General features: G+C 41.0%; 1 protein-coding gene across 1 annotated transcript; it reads left to right on the forward strand.

The window, feature by feature from the left end:
* The first annotated feature begins 1,334 nt into the window (after nucleotides 1-1,334).
* Nucleotides 1,335-13,530, forward strand: desi1a (desumoylating isopeptidase 1a). The gene is made up of 6 exons (XM_052043215.1): nucleotides 1,335-1,522; nucleotides 7,130-7,151; nucleotides 7,264-7,333; nucleotides 8,461-8,570; nucleotides 10,724-10,846; nucleotides 11,323-13,530. The coding sequence occupies exons 1-6, from the start codon at nucleotides 1,438-1,440 to the stop codon at nucleotides 11,411-11,413; spliced, it is 501 nt and encodes a 166-aa protein (XP_051899175.1). The 5' UTR covers nucleotides 1,335-1,437; the 3' UTR covers nucleotides 11,414-13,530.
* The last annotated feature ends 978 nt before the right edge of the window (nucleotides 13,531-14,508 follow it).

The raw sequence follows: 14,508 nt of genomic DNA on the forward strand, positions 1-14,508 counted from the left end.
GCAGCCCATTCCACACACTCATCGCTCTCTGAGTAAAAAACTTACCCCTGACATCTCCTCTATACCTACTCCCCAGCACCTTAAACCTATGTCCTCTTGTGGCCACCATTTCAGCCCTGGGGAAAAGCCTCTGACTATCTACCCAATCAATACCTCTCATCATCTTATATAGCTCTATCAGGTCCCCCCTCATCCTCCATCGCTCCAAGGAGAAAAGACCGAGTTCCCTCAACCTACTTTCATAAGGCATGCTCCGCATTCCAGGTAGCATCCTAGTAAATCTCCACTGCACCATTTCTATGGCCTCCACATCCTTCCTGTAGTGAGGCGACCAGAACTGAGCACAGTACTCCAAGTGGGGTCTGACCAGGGACCTATATAGCTGCAACAATACCTCTCGACTCCTCAGTTCAATTCCCCGATTGATGAAGGACAATACACCATATGCCTTCTTAACCACAGGGTCAACCTGCGCAGCCGCTTTGAGCATCCTATGGACTCGGACCCCAAGATCCCTCTGATCCTTCACACGGCCAAGTCCTACCAGGTCAAAAATGGAACAGGAAGGGTCAGTCATCTGAAGCTAGCAAAGGAAACTAGGGCAAGTACTAGATCCGAAGACATACAAATCAAAGCGAAAAAGAATCACTTCCTGTGCAATCAACAGAATGTAAAATTACAGCACATGGGAATGGGGTATTACACTGACACAGATAAAGAGCTGGTTGGCTGGCAGGAAATGAAGAGTTTAAGTAAATGGGTAATGAATTCAACAGTAAATGGAAATGAAACCACCCATTCTCCCTCAGTGCAGAAGCACCTATCTATTTCCATGTATTTCTTCTTTCTTTTCTGTTTCTGCCAGGTTTTACAGTAAATGTTATCTTCACAACTTTGGTCTGCATAGATTTTCAGTTCTCTCCAGCACCCCTCGCCCCCCCCCCATATCCCCAACACGTTTTCTGAAGCGTCCTTGACCTGAAACCTGCCTCCCCACAGATGCTGACCGACCTCCCGAGCGCTTGATCCATTGCATGGGACGGGGCGGGATGTGGAGATGCCGTGTGGGCGCGGCTGAGTCTTTGATTGACAGGAGGCGGACAGCGGGAGGGCGAGCCGTTGATGGGCAGGAGGCGTTTCTGAGGGAGGGACTGTGACGGACCGGCAGGCAGGGTGGGCGTGGCCTGTCGTTGATGGGCAGGAGGCGTTTCCGAGGGCGGGACTGACGGCATGGTGCTACGGGACAGAGAGTGGCTGAGCGGTTGATGGGCAGGAGGCGTAACCAAGAGACTGTGACGGGAAGAAAGGGGGGCGGGGCGTTGGGGGTTGCCCGTATTGCTTCATTCTGAGGGAACCCTCTTGAGGCGCTGAGCGGCCGCTCGCATCCCAGCTAAAGTGGAGCGGAAGCCGGCAACGAGCGACCTAGCCCCCGGCGCGATGGAGACGGCGCCTCATCCCGTCAAACTCTACGTCTACGACCTATCCCGAGGTCTCGCTCGCCAGTTCAGCCCCTTCATGCTCGGTGAGTGGAAACCAAACCATTCCCCCCCCCCCCCGGGAAGATGTGGGATGGAGGCGGCCGGAGCCGCAAGTCGAGTCCGGGGTGCCGGTAACCGCCACTAGGCCGCAACATTTACTTTTTTAAAAAAGAAAATATGTAATTTTATCTTGTGTTTAACCATTTGTGCTCATTTTAACGTTTTGTTTTCATTTTGGAGCAAGTGAAGGATGGGTTGTCAAAACTGAAAACAATCCAGTTTTATGTTTTAATTTGTTTTAAAATTTAATGTGGACCTTAATGAAATAGAAACCTGTCACTAATTGCCGTGTATGTGTCCCTGAGAGTGTTAACACGGCAGGTGTCAGTGCTAGATGAAAAATAAATGGTCACACTCGTGTACAGCAGTAGGAGTTCATGTGTGAACTGTCGTTTTCCTTCCGTTTTCCCCTTGCCAGTCTACTTATTTCCCCGTCAAAACAGCCGACATTGAAGAGATGACAAGGTTATCTGGTGACTCGCGTTTGGGCACTCCAACTTTTCCTCAGAAGCTGAAATTAGATCAAGGCTCTATCAGTATCTGAAAGGGGGAAAGAGCAGGCTGATGAGTAAAGACAGTTGGCCAGGACTGTCGTGTATTTTCTGAAATTTTCTTTAATATTAGTGTTTCATTTTTTAAAAAAAAAATTCAGCTCCGTCTTGCTTTGAAGTACTCTGCACAAGGGAGAAAAATCCTACTCTGTTTGATCCCAAAATCCTATTGTAACCCCTTTGATGCACAAAGAAACTAGAAAATAGTAGTTGTAGAAATATAATAGTCCAGTAAGGAGTGACATCTTATGATTTTTTTCCCAAGGTGGAAAGTGACTTGTGTGACTCATTTGTGATTTTACTGACTGTAATTTAGCAGCTGTGTTGTGTCCATAGAATGGTCATTGTATTAAATAACAACATTAAAGGGAATCTCTGTTTGTCCTGACCAACATTTCCCTTTCAACCATCACTATCGAAAGCAGCATAATCATTGTTCATTGCTTCCTGTGAGATTGTGCTGGGTGCGATATTGTTGCTAGGTTTGCCTGTGAAGCGGTCTCTGTACTTCAGATGACTTGTGTGTAAAGTGCTTTCAGATGTTTTTTTTGGAAAGACATAATAAAATATTATACTGAACCACCAACTTTATAGAAATGGAATGACATCTGCTTTACTGGTTCTGGCAGCACCTGCTTCCCTGTCAACAACATTTCTCCACTGTTTCAAAAAAAAAAGCTGTAAAAAGAAATTTGAAGGCTATTGTACTCTATTTTTACCTCAAGTTTGTGGATCCATACACTTTATTAAAACAATCTTAATTTCCTCAGTTATTTTGCTCTGCAGTTAATGCCCTCTAGTTACTTACTCATCAACCAGAGGCCTTGCATTGTTTTGTGCTGAATCTTTTGAAGGTTCTGATCATTGCTATGACTTTGCATGAATATAGTGAACTGGCTTTTGGCCTGTGGACTTCAGGTTTACTGCAAAGACTAGGTGGTGTAATTTCCCTGTGTTCTGGCACTAGGCAGTCAATATTGAAAGTGGTGTAGTGAACTTCTAATGTCCCAATTACAAATTGTGCGCAAAACAATTTGAAATGCAGAAAGGCACAGTTTATTGTATTTTTGGTACAGAGTCAATTAACAAAACTTTGGAACACTTGACTAAAAGATTGGTGCAAGATGTACTGAAATGTTCAAAGTTTAGTGACAAAATTTCAGAGTTTAAGACGGCAACATCTGAAGGATGTTCCTCAATGGTTAAGCAATTAAAATCAGGAATGTGCAAATGGTAAGATTCCGAGGGTTGAAAGTCGGGCATCTTAGAATTTTAAAATGATGTCAGCAAGAACAGGAAGTCTGGGTGACTAGGTCATAGTATGAGTTAAAATGTTATATTAACTTCAAAAACAACATTCATTTTTTATGGTATCTTTAAAATAGCAAAAATAGGAGAGTTGTTAAACAAAACTTTACACAATCACAAAAAAAGACTTTTGGGATCATGATCACAATCTTAGTCAAAAGGCTGAAAAGTATAGCTAATTTGAAGGTCAGCTGTAGTCTAAATTACAAAGGAGAAGAGCAAAAAGGTGGAAAGGTTTAAAGAGGGGGATAGGGATTCAAGGCTCTATCAGTATCTGAAAGAGGGAAAGAGCAGGCTGATGAGTAAAGGCAGTTGGCCAGGATTGTCGTGTATTTCTGGAATTTTCTTTAATATCAGTATTTCATTTTTTAAAAAAAAATTCAGCTCTGTCTTGCTTTGAAATACTCTGATAGGGAACCACTGCATGTGATTCTTTGGCTATGAATGGATAGAAGGATGGAAGTGCACATCTGGTCCTACCTTATGGTGATGATGTAATTGGCTTTTCAAAATGCTACCCACATTGAATGGGACAATGGGGTGTAGATTGCTTTGTGACAATCACATAGATTGTCATTGATATCGAGCAGAGTCATCAAAGTACTATTACAAGGGCATAAACCAGAACAAAGGGATTCAAAGGAATTTTGGATAAGGCGGCACAGGTTTTGGAGGCTGAAAGGTATTCAAGGACTTGTAGAAGAAAGGTTGTTTGCAAGGCTGTAGGGGTCAAGAACTGACCTTCTTTTGAGATGAAGGTGATGTCAGCAGGTTTGAAAAGAGGACTGTACTTCAGAGAGAACTGTCAACACCAGCTAACATGGGGATTTTAAAAAAAAGTTATCAATATTGTGGATGAATTTCATTTTGGAGGTAACAGTGGGAGGCCAGCCAGGAGAGCACTGGAATAGTTCAGGTTAGAGGTAACAAATGCATGGTTGAAGCTCTTGGTGAAGTTAAGCTGAGGCAATGATGGAGACAGCTGGTGCTTTGCAGATGGAAATGAACAATATTTATGGGAAAGCTCAGCTCAGGATCATGTAGGGTGCCAAGGTTGCAACCGGTTTGGTTGAAGTCCATGCAGTTTATTTTTTCTGGTAACTTTTTAAAGACATGTAACCTAATTGGAGAAACAGATAGAAAGTGCTTTAATGAGCATAATCTGAAGGGCACTAGATCTCACAGGGTTAAATTATGAAAGCAGTTTGTATAACCTTGGCTTATATGTACTTGAGTGTTGAAGACTGAGGACAGGCTATGGGAGGAGGGACTAAATTCTGATTTGAACTGTTAACAGGCATTTGGTAGGATGGTTATGTGCTGTGGGAATAAAGAATGGGGACATTTCAAAATTAGAGCTGGGTCTTGTACAAGTGAAACCAAGAAACAGTTTTTTCTCACAAAACGAGAGGAGAAATTGGCAGCATTATCCAAAGAGATGGGGTAAATGTTTGTTGGGTCATGGAGGAATAATTAATTTGTTGGTCAACAGTCATCTAATTGAAAGATAGAACAAGCCCAAGGGATGAAGGGCCTACTTTGTATTTCAATGACTACATCTAGGTAGAAGTCCTTTAATGATCATGAGGGAAATACTTTGTGTACTAAGAGAACAGGTCTAGCACTTGAGAGAAAAGTAAGTTTGCTCAGTAAATAAAATGTATTTTAAATAAACCCAGAGACATAATTCACAAGTGCGTTCTGTGTATTCTGTTTGATTCAGGGTAATCGGTGAAATCGGTGAAGGATCAGATGATCACATGATCTTTTGTAAATAAGTAAGCTTTTCTTTGTTCATTATCCTTTAAAGGCAGGGGCATTTGTTGATCATGTGCTTTTAGTCACCCTCCAAAATATCCATTGAGTGAAGTAGAGGAACGATTGTATTCAAACTAACTTGCTTTACTCTTAGACTGATGTGTTTCCTAGATAGTTATGGTTTGTCCCCTCATTGTTCCCAACACAGATTGTGATGGTATTGAAAAATGGTGTTGCCATTGCATTAGACCACTGCAGGCAAAAATGACCCAACCCTCACTTGAATCGAATGTCACATATATACAGTATTGGGTACAATGCTGTAGTGACAGTTACTGCATGGTTAATCTGTTCTGCACTAATCCAGTGCTTTTGAATTAAAATTTTTTAAAAAATTTTATTTACGGCGTGGTAACAGGCCATTCCAGCCCAATGAGTCCACACCGCCCATTTTAAACCCAGTTAACCTACCTGTACTACTTTGGAATGTGGGAGGAAACCGGAGCACCTGGAGGAAACCCACGCAGACACGGGAGAACGTACAAACTCCTTACAGACAGCGACGGGAATCGAACCCCGGTTGCTGGTGCTGTAATAGCATTGCGCTAACCGCTACGCTACTGTGCCGCCACCAAAAAAAAGTGGGAATTGAAGTCCCACTGTGGCCATCTGAGAACTTGAAAAATCTTTCTTTTTTAAAAAAAGATATGAAATGAAAATTGTGATCACAAAAAACACCTTTCCATTAGAATCTCAACAAACCTCTTGTAATTGGTGTGGTTTCTATGTGGCTCCAGTTGAACAACAATGCTTGATTTCAAGCTATCCTTTTAAGATGTCCTGGCAAGCTGTTCGGCTGTATGAAACTGACAAGCATTGCACACCATTAGGTAAAGGAGGGATATTAAGAGAATGAGTAGTTGGTTTCAAGTCGGTGACATAGCTTGAGATTAAGGTGACTTTGGCAACTTTTCTCACATCTTGCTCATGCTGAGATCTGGAGGCACCTCACCCATCAGTACTTTGCTAGGTGGCATTCACATATCACATAGACAGCAAGTGTCAACAAATCAGATCATGGGCTGTCTTCAATCTGCCTCATGTCTCCTAACACTTGTGATCGATGCTCCCATTGGAATGGGGCACTAAGTGGATGGAGGGTGACTAAAAGTATGTATGCCAACAGGTGCCCCTGTCTTTAGAGGATAACAAAAAAAAGTTTGTATCCACATACTAAAAAAACATGTGATATCTGATCCTTCTTGCCTCCAATGTTATTCTCCTTTTTAATTAAGCTTGGACCCTAAAGAGCAGGTGCTCCTTCAACAATGATTCTTTCTTAAAATCTAAATGCATTGCCCCACACTCTTCTTCACCATTTGCTTTTCCAGGATCTCATATCCCCATAATTCCTTGTCTTCTTCCTTCTCCTCTCACTATTGTTTATGTATTCACTCAGGGGATATGGGCTGAGCCAGCATTTAATAGCCCATCCCTAGTTGCCCTTAAGGTGAGCTGCCTTCTTGATCTGCTGCATTAATATAAACTTTACCTATTAAAACCCATTTAGGTTTCACTTAATTATAACTTTCTCCCTTTTTAAATCATTCTTGGTACCCTGCTAAATAGTTTTAGTCCTTTAACCAAAGATTTGAATAAAGAATGATACCCATCTATGAAATTTGATATGATGACCATCTGACAGTTATTGATGATTAGTCATGGCATTGAAATTAGGAACGTGGAGGGTACACTTGAGAAATGGGTACTGTTCTGATCACCACATTACAGGAAATTAAAGATTGCACTACAGAGGGTAAAGAGATTTACAAAGACACTTCTGTAAATGGAAAATTGTAGCCATGGGGGAGGGGAGATGTAATTGAGCTGTTTTTAAAAAAAAATTGAGGCAAAGATGGTGAATAGGAAGTGCCAAATAGTTTTAATTACCTTTTATTTTCTTGTTTTAAACAGGAAAACAACTTGATGGAATATGGTGAGTTAGTTTACACTTTCGAAATAAAACTCTTTTGGTAATCAGTGTGCTGTTTGTAACAGTTTATTTTAATTATTATATTAAAATGTTTTTGTATCTGGTCCTCTATCAGGCACACTGCAATTGTTGTCAATGGAGAAGAGTTCTTCTATGGTTCTGGTGGAATTGCTAACTGTCAGCCAGTGAGTCTTTTCTTTATTTTTTTGCCAAATGTTTTCCTCTGTATATGCTCATTCTATTCTTTGGCTGATTTCCAGGTTGGTGTAAAAACCCCTTCCCCTCTAACTCCTGACAGAGACAGAAACCCTGACATCTAGCCAATGCAGTACCTCTGGACAAAATTCCCCTCCAGCCCATGTGGGCAGTCATGACCCCAAGCCACTCATTATTTTCTGAAGGTAGTTGATACTTGCCTTATTGCTTCTACCTCGTACTATCTTGGGGGATATAAGAAATCAGTCTCCATGCTCTCCTTTATGGAGTTTTGTTCTGGTGGTCAGCCACCCTTGTAAGTAAAATAAAAATTGCCAGTGGCACCTACCCTCACTTCTTTCTCCATTTGCATGGGTGCTTGCTTCCTACCCCTTTCCCACCTGGATTTCCACTCACCAAACACAATATCCACCTGCATGTTGTGTACATATCTTTTAGTACCTTTTTTGTGTTCAAATCAATAAAGTAACTGATTTGTAAATAGCTGGTGGAACTATGCAACCATCAAGTTCATGAATCCTAGCCAACTTCCTCTTCCCTGACCCATAGTATTGAGCAAACAGCTCATCTGGGATCAGTTAATTCGGCAGAACTTTGGGAATTGAGAATAGTTTATAGGGATATAAATTGGGGAATGGGATTGCTCTGAGAGCCAGTGTAACTTCATTGAGCCAATTGGCTTCCTGCTGTGTCAAAAGGAAATATGAGAGTCTGAGACCTTCTGCTTTCATGTTGCTCTACAACTTGCAGACATATCAGGATAGCCAATTTGGAAGGGAATGTTGCATTGTTGCTTTTGTAACTTGCATTGCTGCATCCCTTTTGGTTAACCTCCCTTTGTGCAATGTCTCCCAATCAGGAATTACCTGAAATGTTGATAACAGTATTGTGTAGGTACTTGTCTTGGATAATCTCTCTCCCAACTCTTCTCTCCACCCCCCCCCCCCCCCCCCCCCAAATTACTGGAAAAGGTGGTATGTATGCTGGGGGGGTGGGGGAGGATAAGAAAATTAGCATGACATCTGTACTTTATCGGATCCGATTAGTTTTTTTGGTGCTATAATGTCCTATGTTACTTGTTTTATTTGATTCCCAGGGAGGGACCTTACTTGGACCACCTGACTCTGTCGTTGATCTTGGTACCACAGAAGTGACTGAGGAGTTAATCATGGACTATTTATCGTCTTTGGGAGAGTCATCCTTCAGGTTAGTTCCTGGTTTTTCCTTGTGTTCTCTACGTGCAGGCAGGGTAGGCCCAATTGGTGAGTTATTTAGAACAAACCATATGGACATCCAAACTTACTTTTGAGTTACCAACAGTATGACCAATACCAATACATACACCTGTACAATTTATTTCTTAAAAAATTTTGGGTTCTGTGCATACACCTTGTCATCCACTGCATTTAAAAATTCATCTGTTATACAATCTACTGATGTGATGTATCACATTATAATTAAACCTTCCTGCCAATGAAGCACTACAGTGCCACGCAAGACTAAACAGCGTTTATCAAGTCTTTTTATTGTCTTCTTGTCTTGAAAATGCTGACTCACTGTGGGAAGGTTCCACAAGAATTGCTTTATTTGCTGTAGATTTCTTTTAAAATATGATGCCAATACTGGGATTTTAATCACTTTGTTCAGCCTGTATCGCAAAGTTAGCAAATCAATTTTTTTTCATTGAAGAATGGTAATTGTCTGCTATATACAGCATAGCATCCAGTTTTAAGCCTTACAGGTCCATGCTAAAGTTTATGCACCAGAAAAGCAACCTGTTCATCTAGCTCCATCAGCATATCCTGGTTCTTTCCCCCTCGTGTAGATACCTGGCAGCTATCGTATTCATTACAGCCACTCCAGATTCTAACTACTTTCTAGTTTCTTCCAAATTCCTTAACTTTATACCTTCTAGTCCTGGTTTCCCCTGAATACCTTTCCATGTGCAATGTACACTTTGAAAACCTCTATTGGTTTGACGGTCACTTCTCTCTACTGGAGAAAAAATGCTCTACCCTGTTCTTTATAGGTCTAACCTCCTCAGTTGTGATGTTCTAATGAATTATTCTTGTACCATTTTCAGTCCTTCTGTAATAAAGCAAGCAAACTATTCACAAATGCAGTCTAACTAAGTTTCTAGTCAAAATGCCATCTGTGTTAGGAAACTTATTAAGGCAGTCCTGCAGAGTCAGAATGTTCAGTTCCCAGTAAGGAACATTGGAATAAGAGTAGGTTATTCAGGTTCCTTGAGCTTGTTTCCTTTAAAATTCATGTTTTTTTTTTAACTTCATTCTCCTATTTTATTTCATTGTTCTTAAAACTTTTGCTCCTAACAAAACTCTATAGGTTTCACTTTTGAAATTTTCAGTCGATACTATCCTAAAGAGAGTTCCAGGTTTTCCAGTAATTATTGCAAAGAAGTGCTCCCCAAAGTCACCTCTGAACCACCTAAGGTCAGGCTTCCTTGTTATGGACGTCACTAAAGGAAACTTGTAGAATGCAGGCAACTGCAGGTGGCTGAATTTGAGGAGGATGTTCCACGGTCATCCCAAATGATGAAGTCAAAGACTTCAGTGAGATTGAGAAAAGTCAAGAATGATGGATAGTGGAAAATTTCTCTCTATTTAGACTAAAAAAAAATACTTTAATTATCTTAAATACTTCCATTAGATCACCCTTGATCTATATTCAAGATAATGCATGCTTATTCTTCCACCTGTCAGCATAATTCTGCCGTAGGTGGAGTTTGCAGGCCCTAGTTTGTATTGTAAGTGCCCTCATTTGATTATAGGTGAGGTCTTAGTCCTGGGTGTATCACAGGTTCTCTGGTTCAGTGTAGTCCTAGGTCTGTAGTTCAGTGCCCTGGTAAAACATACAGAGTCTGTGTCATCAGTTTCCCATGTTATAAAGTATCCATTCAGGGAGAATTATGTGCCACACCATTGGCCACAGTTATAGTGCCTGTGAATCATGGTCTCTTATCCAAAATGTGACTTTCTCTGCATTGTTCGTCTCATTCAACACATTTTGTAACTTTCTTTTAACTAATTTGGTTGAATGTATTCTAATTTTGATGAAAGTTAGGTGGGCAGTGGACCCAAATTTGGTGATTTTAAAACAGGCAAAAGTAAATCCATTTACCCATCTGCTGAAGTCTCTGACTGTATATGGAGATTTATTGCTGTTGAGTAAGTGGTTTGTTTCTGTGTTACAGATACTTTGACAATTGTTGTTATGGTATTCAATGTTGTCAATGAGATCTCTCTTTGGTCACCTTAACAGTTTCCTCTTTACCACTGCAGGAACCAATTGATTAACTGTTCTGTGAAATCTTAACTTCAACCTTTTTCGCCACACAGGGGAGAATGCTACAAACTTTTCGAACATAACTGCAATACATTCAGTAATGAAGTGGCCCAGTTTCTTACTGGGAAGAAGATTCCATCCTATATCACAGACCTGCCTTCTGAAGTTTTATCAACGTGAGTACTTGTTGTCCTTGTTATATTTTATTATTCCACTATTTTTGTTCACTTCTGAATGCATTGATTTGTGTTGGGGCACTGGAGGACACTCTAATGGCTTGCTTAGAAAAGTTTGATCAAAGCAGGCCAAGGTTTCCAAGTTTGGTCTGTTGTCTCCTCTGTAACTTCTGCACAATTAGCCAAAATAGCTCTGTGCTGGAGAGGGGATAGTCAGTTTATCAGCCTTTGTAGATTCCAATTCCTGACTGCAATCCAGTGATTTTTGCTGGAAATTGTGTAGATGTCAGCTGTGATAGCCCTCCATTGTTGGATAGGTTGGCAGTATTCCCTTCATTCGGTCTAGGGCAATGTACTGTTGAACCGCCAGTGTCCAAGGAACCTCCACCCCAGCAGAACATCTGTGTCTTCTGAATGGAAGGGTAAAAATGAACGGTGAAATCTAACGTCTGTGTTCCTCTCCTTTTTGTTTTCAGTCCTTTTGGGCAACTCATTAAACCAATCCTCGACTCTGTTCAGATTCAACCAGTGGGAGGAACCAGCATCAATGAAAATAATCAGAGCTAATAGAATCAATTCAGAGAGCTGCTGCCTGCAGAGTTATGTGGTCACCAGCCTCACAGAACTAAACAATGACGTCAAGAAAAATGAAGATTTCCCTTCTCAAGTATCTTTCATCATACCTAAAGTGTAGAACAGTTGAAAAGTGGTAGAAAATTTCTTTACTAAAATCCTGTTTAAAATGTGCATATACATTGTACACATACTTTACTGAACTTTACAGTGCAATATTTCAATTTTCTTGCCCCTCTATTAGCTGTCTTTGAATGAACTGTGTTAATAGGCACTCATGAAACATTGCATTCTTTCTTGCAATACAATATTTTTACCCCTAGAAACACCTGTCCTCTGGATTCTTCCTGAAATATACCACCAGCATGGACATGTCAGTGTTTATCCACTGTAGTGCCAGTATCATTGCCAATGCATTCAACAATGCAAGGGGTAACTTTTCCAGTGTTGCCACTGGATTTATTTATTAAATGTGTTGCATATTAGTGATATGGGGAGGGGTAATGTAACTTCAGTCATTATTGCATTTTCATGTTGTACAATTGTCTTAATTGCTCCTCAAATTGCTGACCACTTATATCTCACTCTGATATGATGCCAGTTGCAGAATCTGCTCTAGGCTTTCATTCTTTTATCGCTCCCTTACCTCCCCAGTTCAGGAATTTTTTCTTCTTGTCCATTATTCTATCTTGAAGGTGGCACAGGTCTCTGAGTGCCTTTTCTTCTGGTACAGTTTCTTGGCAGTTAACTATTTAGGCCCCAGTGACATCCTAGTAATACACTGTTCATAGCACAGTTCCTGTGAGGTTTGGAGTAAATCTCAGTCCTTGGACACAACTCTTTATCTCTTTATTTAACTTTGTTGCTACCTAGTTAATTCTCTTTCATTCCACTGACTTCTGTCTGACCAAGTCAGCAGTGAATTGTATACCAACAAAATATTGGTTGAAGGATGGAGTCAGGCTAGGTCTCCCAGTTTCAGACTACCTCTTTATTATTATTATTCATACCACTGTTCTCTCAATTTCCTCCCATTGTTTCTGCAGTCCAGAAAATGGTGCAGGTACTGGAGGATGATTCCTGGTTAACAAGCAAACTTTCCTTTTCAGCTGGCTACTTGGTGGTTAATAAGTGTTGGTAGGCACTTTAACCATCTGATTTGTATTCCCTTAATAGTCATTCCCCTTGGAAACCAGCCAAACTAGCACAGACCAGGGAGTTCACTATTCCCAGTATTTTTGAGGTTCTGTTAAATAAGTAGACTAGAAACTGTTCCAGTGGTTGAGATCAAACAACTGCAGACCATCAAGATCCCAGAGTTCAAAACCTACTCTCCTGACTTCAGCTGGACTGTGTTAATCTGGTGTTACAGGATAGTACAAAGTCTAGGCCAGAGTTGTCAGTTAGTTGCCAGAATGCAGACTCAGCCCTTGTGGTGGTAATGGAGTGTTTCAGCATGCTATCGAATGTATTCCTGGGTTGCCTGATTATATTGTCCACTCTCCATGTGAAGCCTTGGGAATTCACATGGGAAAATACTGAATAGTGAACAGAAACTGTTGATAGTCATGTTATTATCTCTGCCTTCATTTTGCAGTAGTAAAATGAATTGCAAGTGGTTTTGACTGGATTAACTTGTTTGGTAACTGAATGACAGCAGCTATTTTTGTACACAATACATTTTTGTGTACTGTGTGAGAATGTGCAAGCTATCATAAACTAGAATTGACAAGACCTGGGGCTTGTCAGTGATTCCTATTAGGTTGCCCTGGTCTAGACAGCAAAAGATGCTCTTGATCTTGTTGGATTGAAAATAATATTTCCATGGCCATGATTTTTGTGGAAGTAGTTTTGGTGTCCTTGTTTGTAGGTCTGCTCTCAGTATCCTGATGGTATCTACTAAATTTCCCAGAAGCAAACTGGACCAGTTTAAAACACCAGCTAAAGTGAAACCCACTGCAGTACAATGGGTCGTAAACCATTGAGCCTTGCTTCTGACGGTGGATTTTAAACTTTGGGGTGTCTGGAATGAATTGATTGGTATATTAAGGATAATGTAAACATTTTACATTAGGCATCGTTTTCAGCCTTGCATGTGATTGGGGGGGGGGGAGGGAAGCAGTTCTGCATCAGTGCTATGTTGTGGGAGTGGGAAAAGAGTTGAAACCCTGATGGGTTGCAATAATCAATATTATTGAATTCCATGATTAATTGTCAATTCACTTCTCATTGTATCAGTTCTGTTGTTAAATCTCGTACTATTGGCCCTCCTTCCAAGCTCTGGTTTCACATCAAGGGTCACTGACTAACTCCCAATGCAAGACATTCCTGCCTCTAGTAATACAAATTCCCTGGCTCCACAACCATCAACATCACAGGAGGATCAATCCCTTTAGCCCAGAAACACACAGTCGGGGGAGGCAGAAAATGGCAGTCATGTACTGGCCCTGCGGTGGAGGCTGGTTTTGTGACCTCGTTCACTTTGAATTGGGAAAACTTGATCTACACCCTTGGAGAAACCATGAAAGAAACTTGGAGTTATTTCAAAGCTAGTGACCAGATGTGAATTGCAGTTTGAGCTTTTGCGTCTGCAATGATTAGATGATACCTGGCTGCAAATGGAAACCCAAGAATCCAGTTTATAATCAATAGAAATTTGTCAGCAGCGGCTTTGGTGTCCTGAAAGATTGCTTTACCTTGGCCCTCTAGTGGAACGTTTCAGTGTAAATCTGAAAGACTATGATGTAAAGAATCCCTTCCTTGTCCATAACCATCTCTAAATCAGCCAATAGGATAGATGATCCTATATGCCAAAAGGGTTACATGGGCTTCCACAACCCATTTAACAGCAGGATGAGGGGAGAGGAGGTGCATCTGAGATCGGCCTGTTGAGGTTGGTCTTCATGCTCTTGAGCTTTGCATTAAGGCAGCAAAAGATCAGGCAGCATTTAAAGTCTGAATTGCTGTCCAGTATTACTCCCACAATTCCAGACATGGCCTGAAGTAGAAACAGGAAAAGGCTGGAAATACTAATTTGATCAGTTAGCATCTGTGGAGAGAGGAGCACAAGTTAATGTTTCAGGTCAATA

The sequence above is a fragment of the Pristis pectinata genome, chromosome 33 (genome assembly GCF_009764475.1).
Source record: "Pristis pectinata isolate sPriPec2 chromosome 33, sPriPec2.1.pri, whole genome shotgun sequence".
NCBI lineage: Eukaryota > Metazoa > Chordata > Chondrichthyes > Rhinopristiformes > Pristidae > Pristis > Pristis pectinata.

Coding starts and splice junctions, on each gene's coding strand:
- desi1a (XM_052043215.1), top strand. CDS start 1,438: ATGGAGACGGCGCCTCATCCCGTCAAACTCTACGTCTACGACCTATCC. Junction 7,334..8,460: donor GAATTGCTAACTGTCAGCCA/GTGAGTCTTTTC, acceptor TTTGATTCCCAG/GGAGGGACCTTACTTGGACC. Junction 8,571..10,723: donor TTGGGAGAGTCATCCTTCAG/GTTAGTTCCTGG, acceptor TTCGCCACACAG/GGGAGAATGCTACAAACTTT.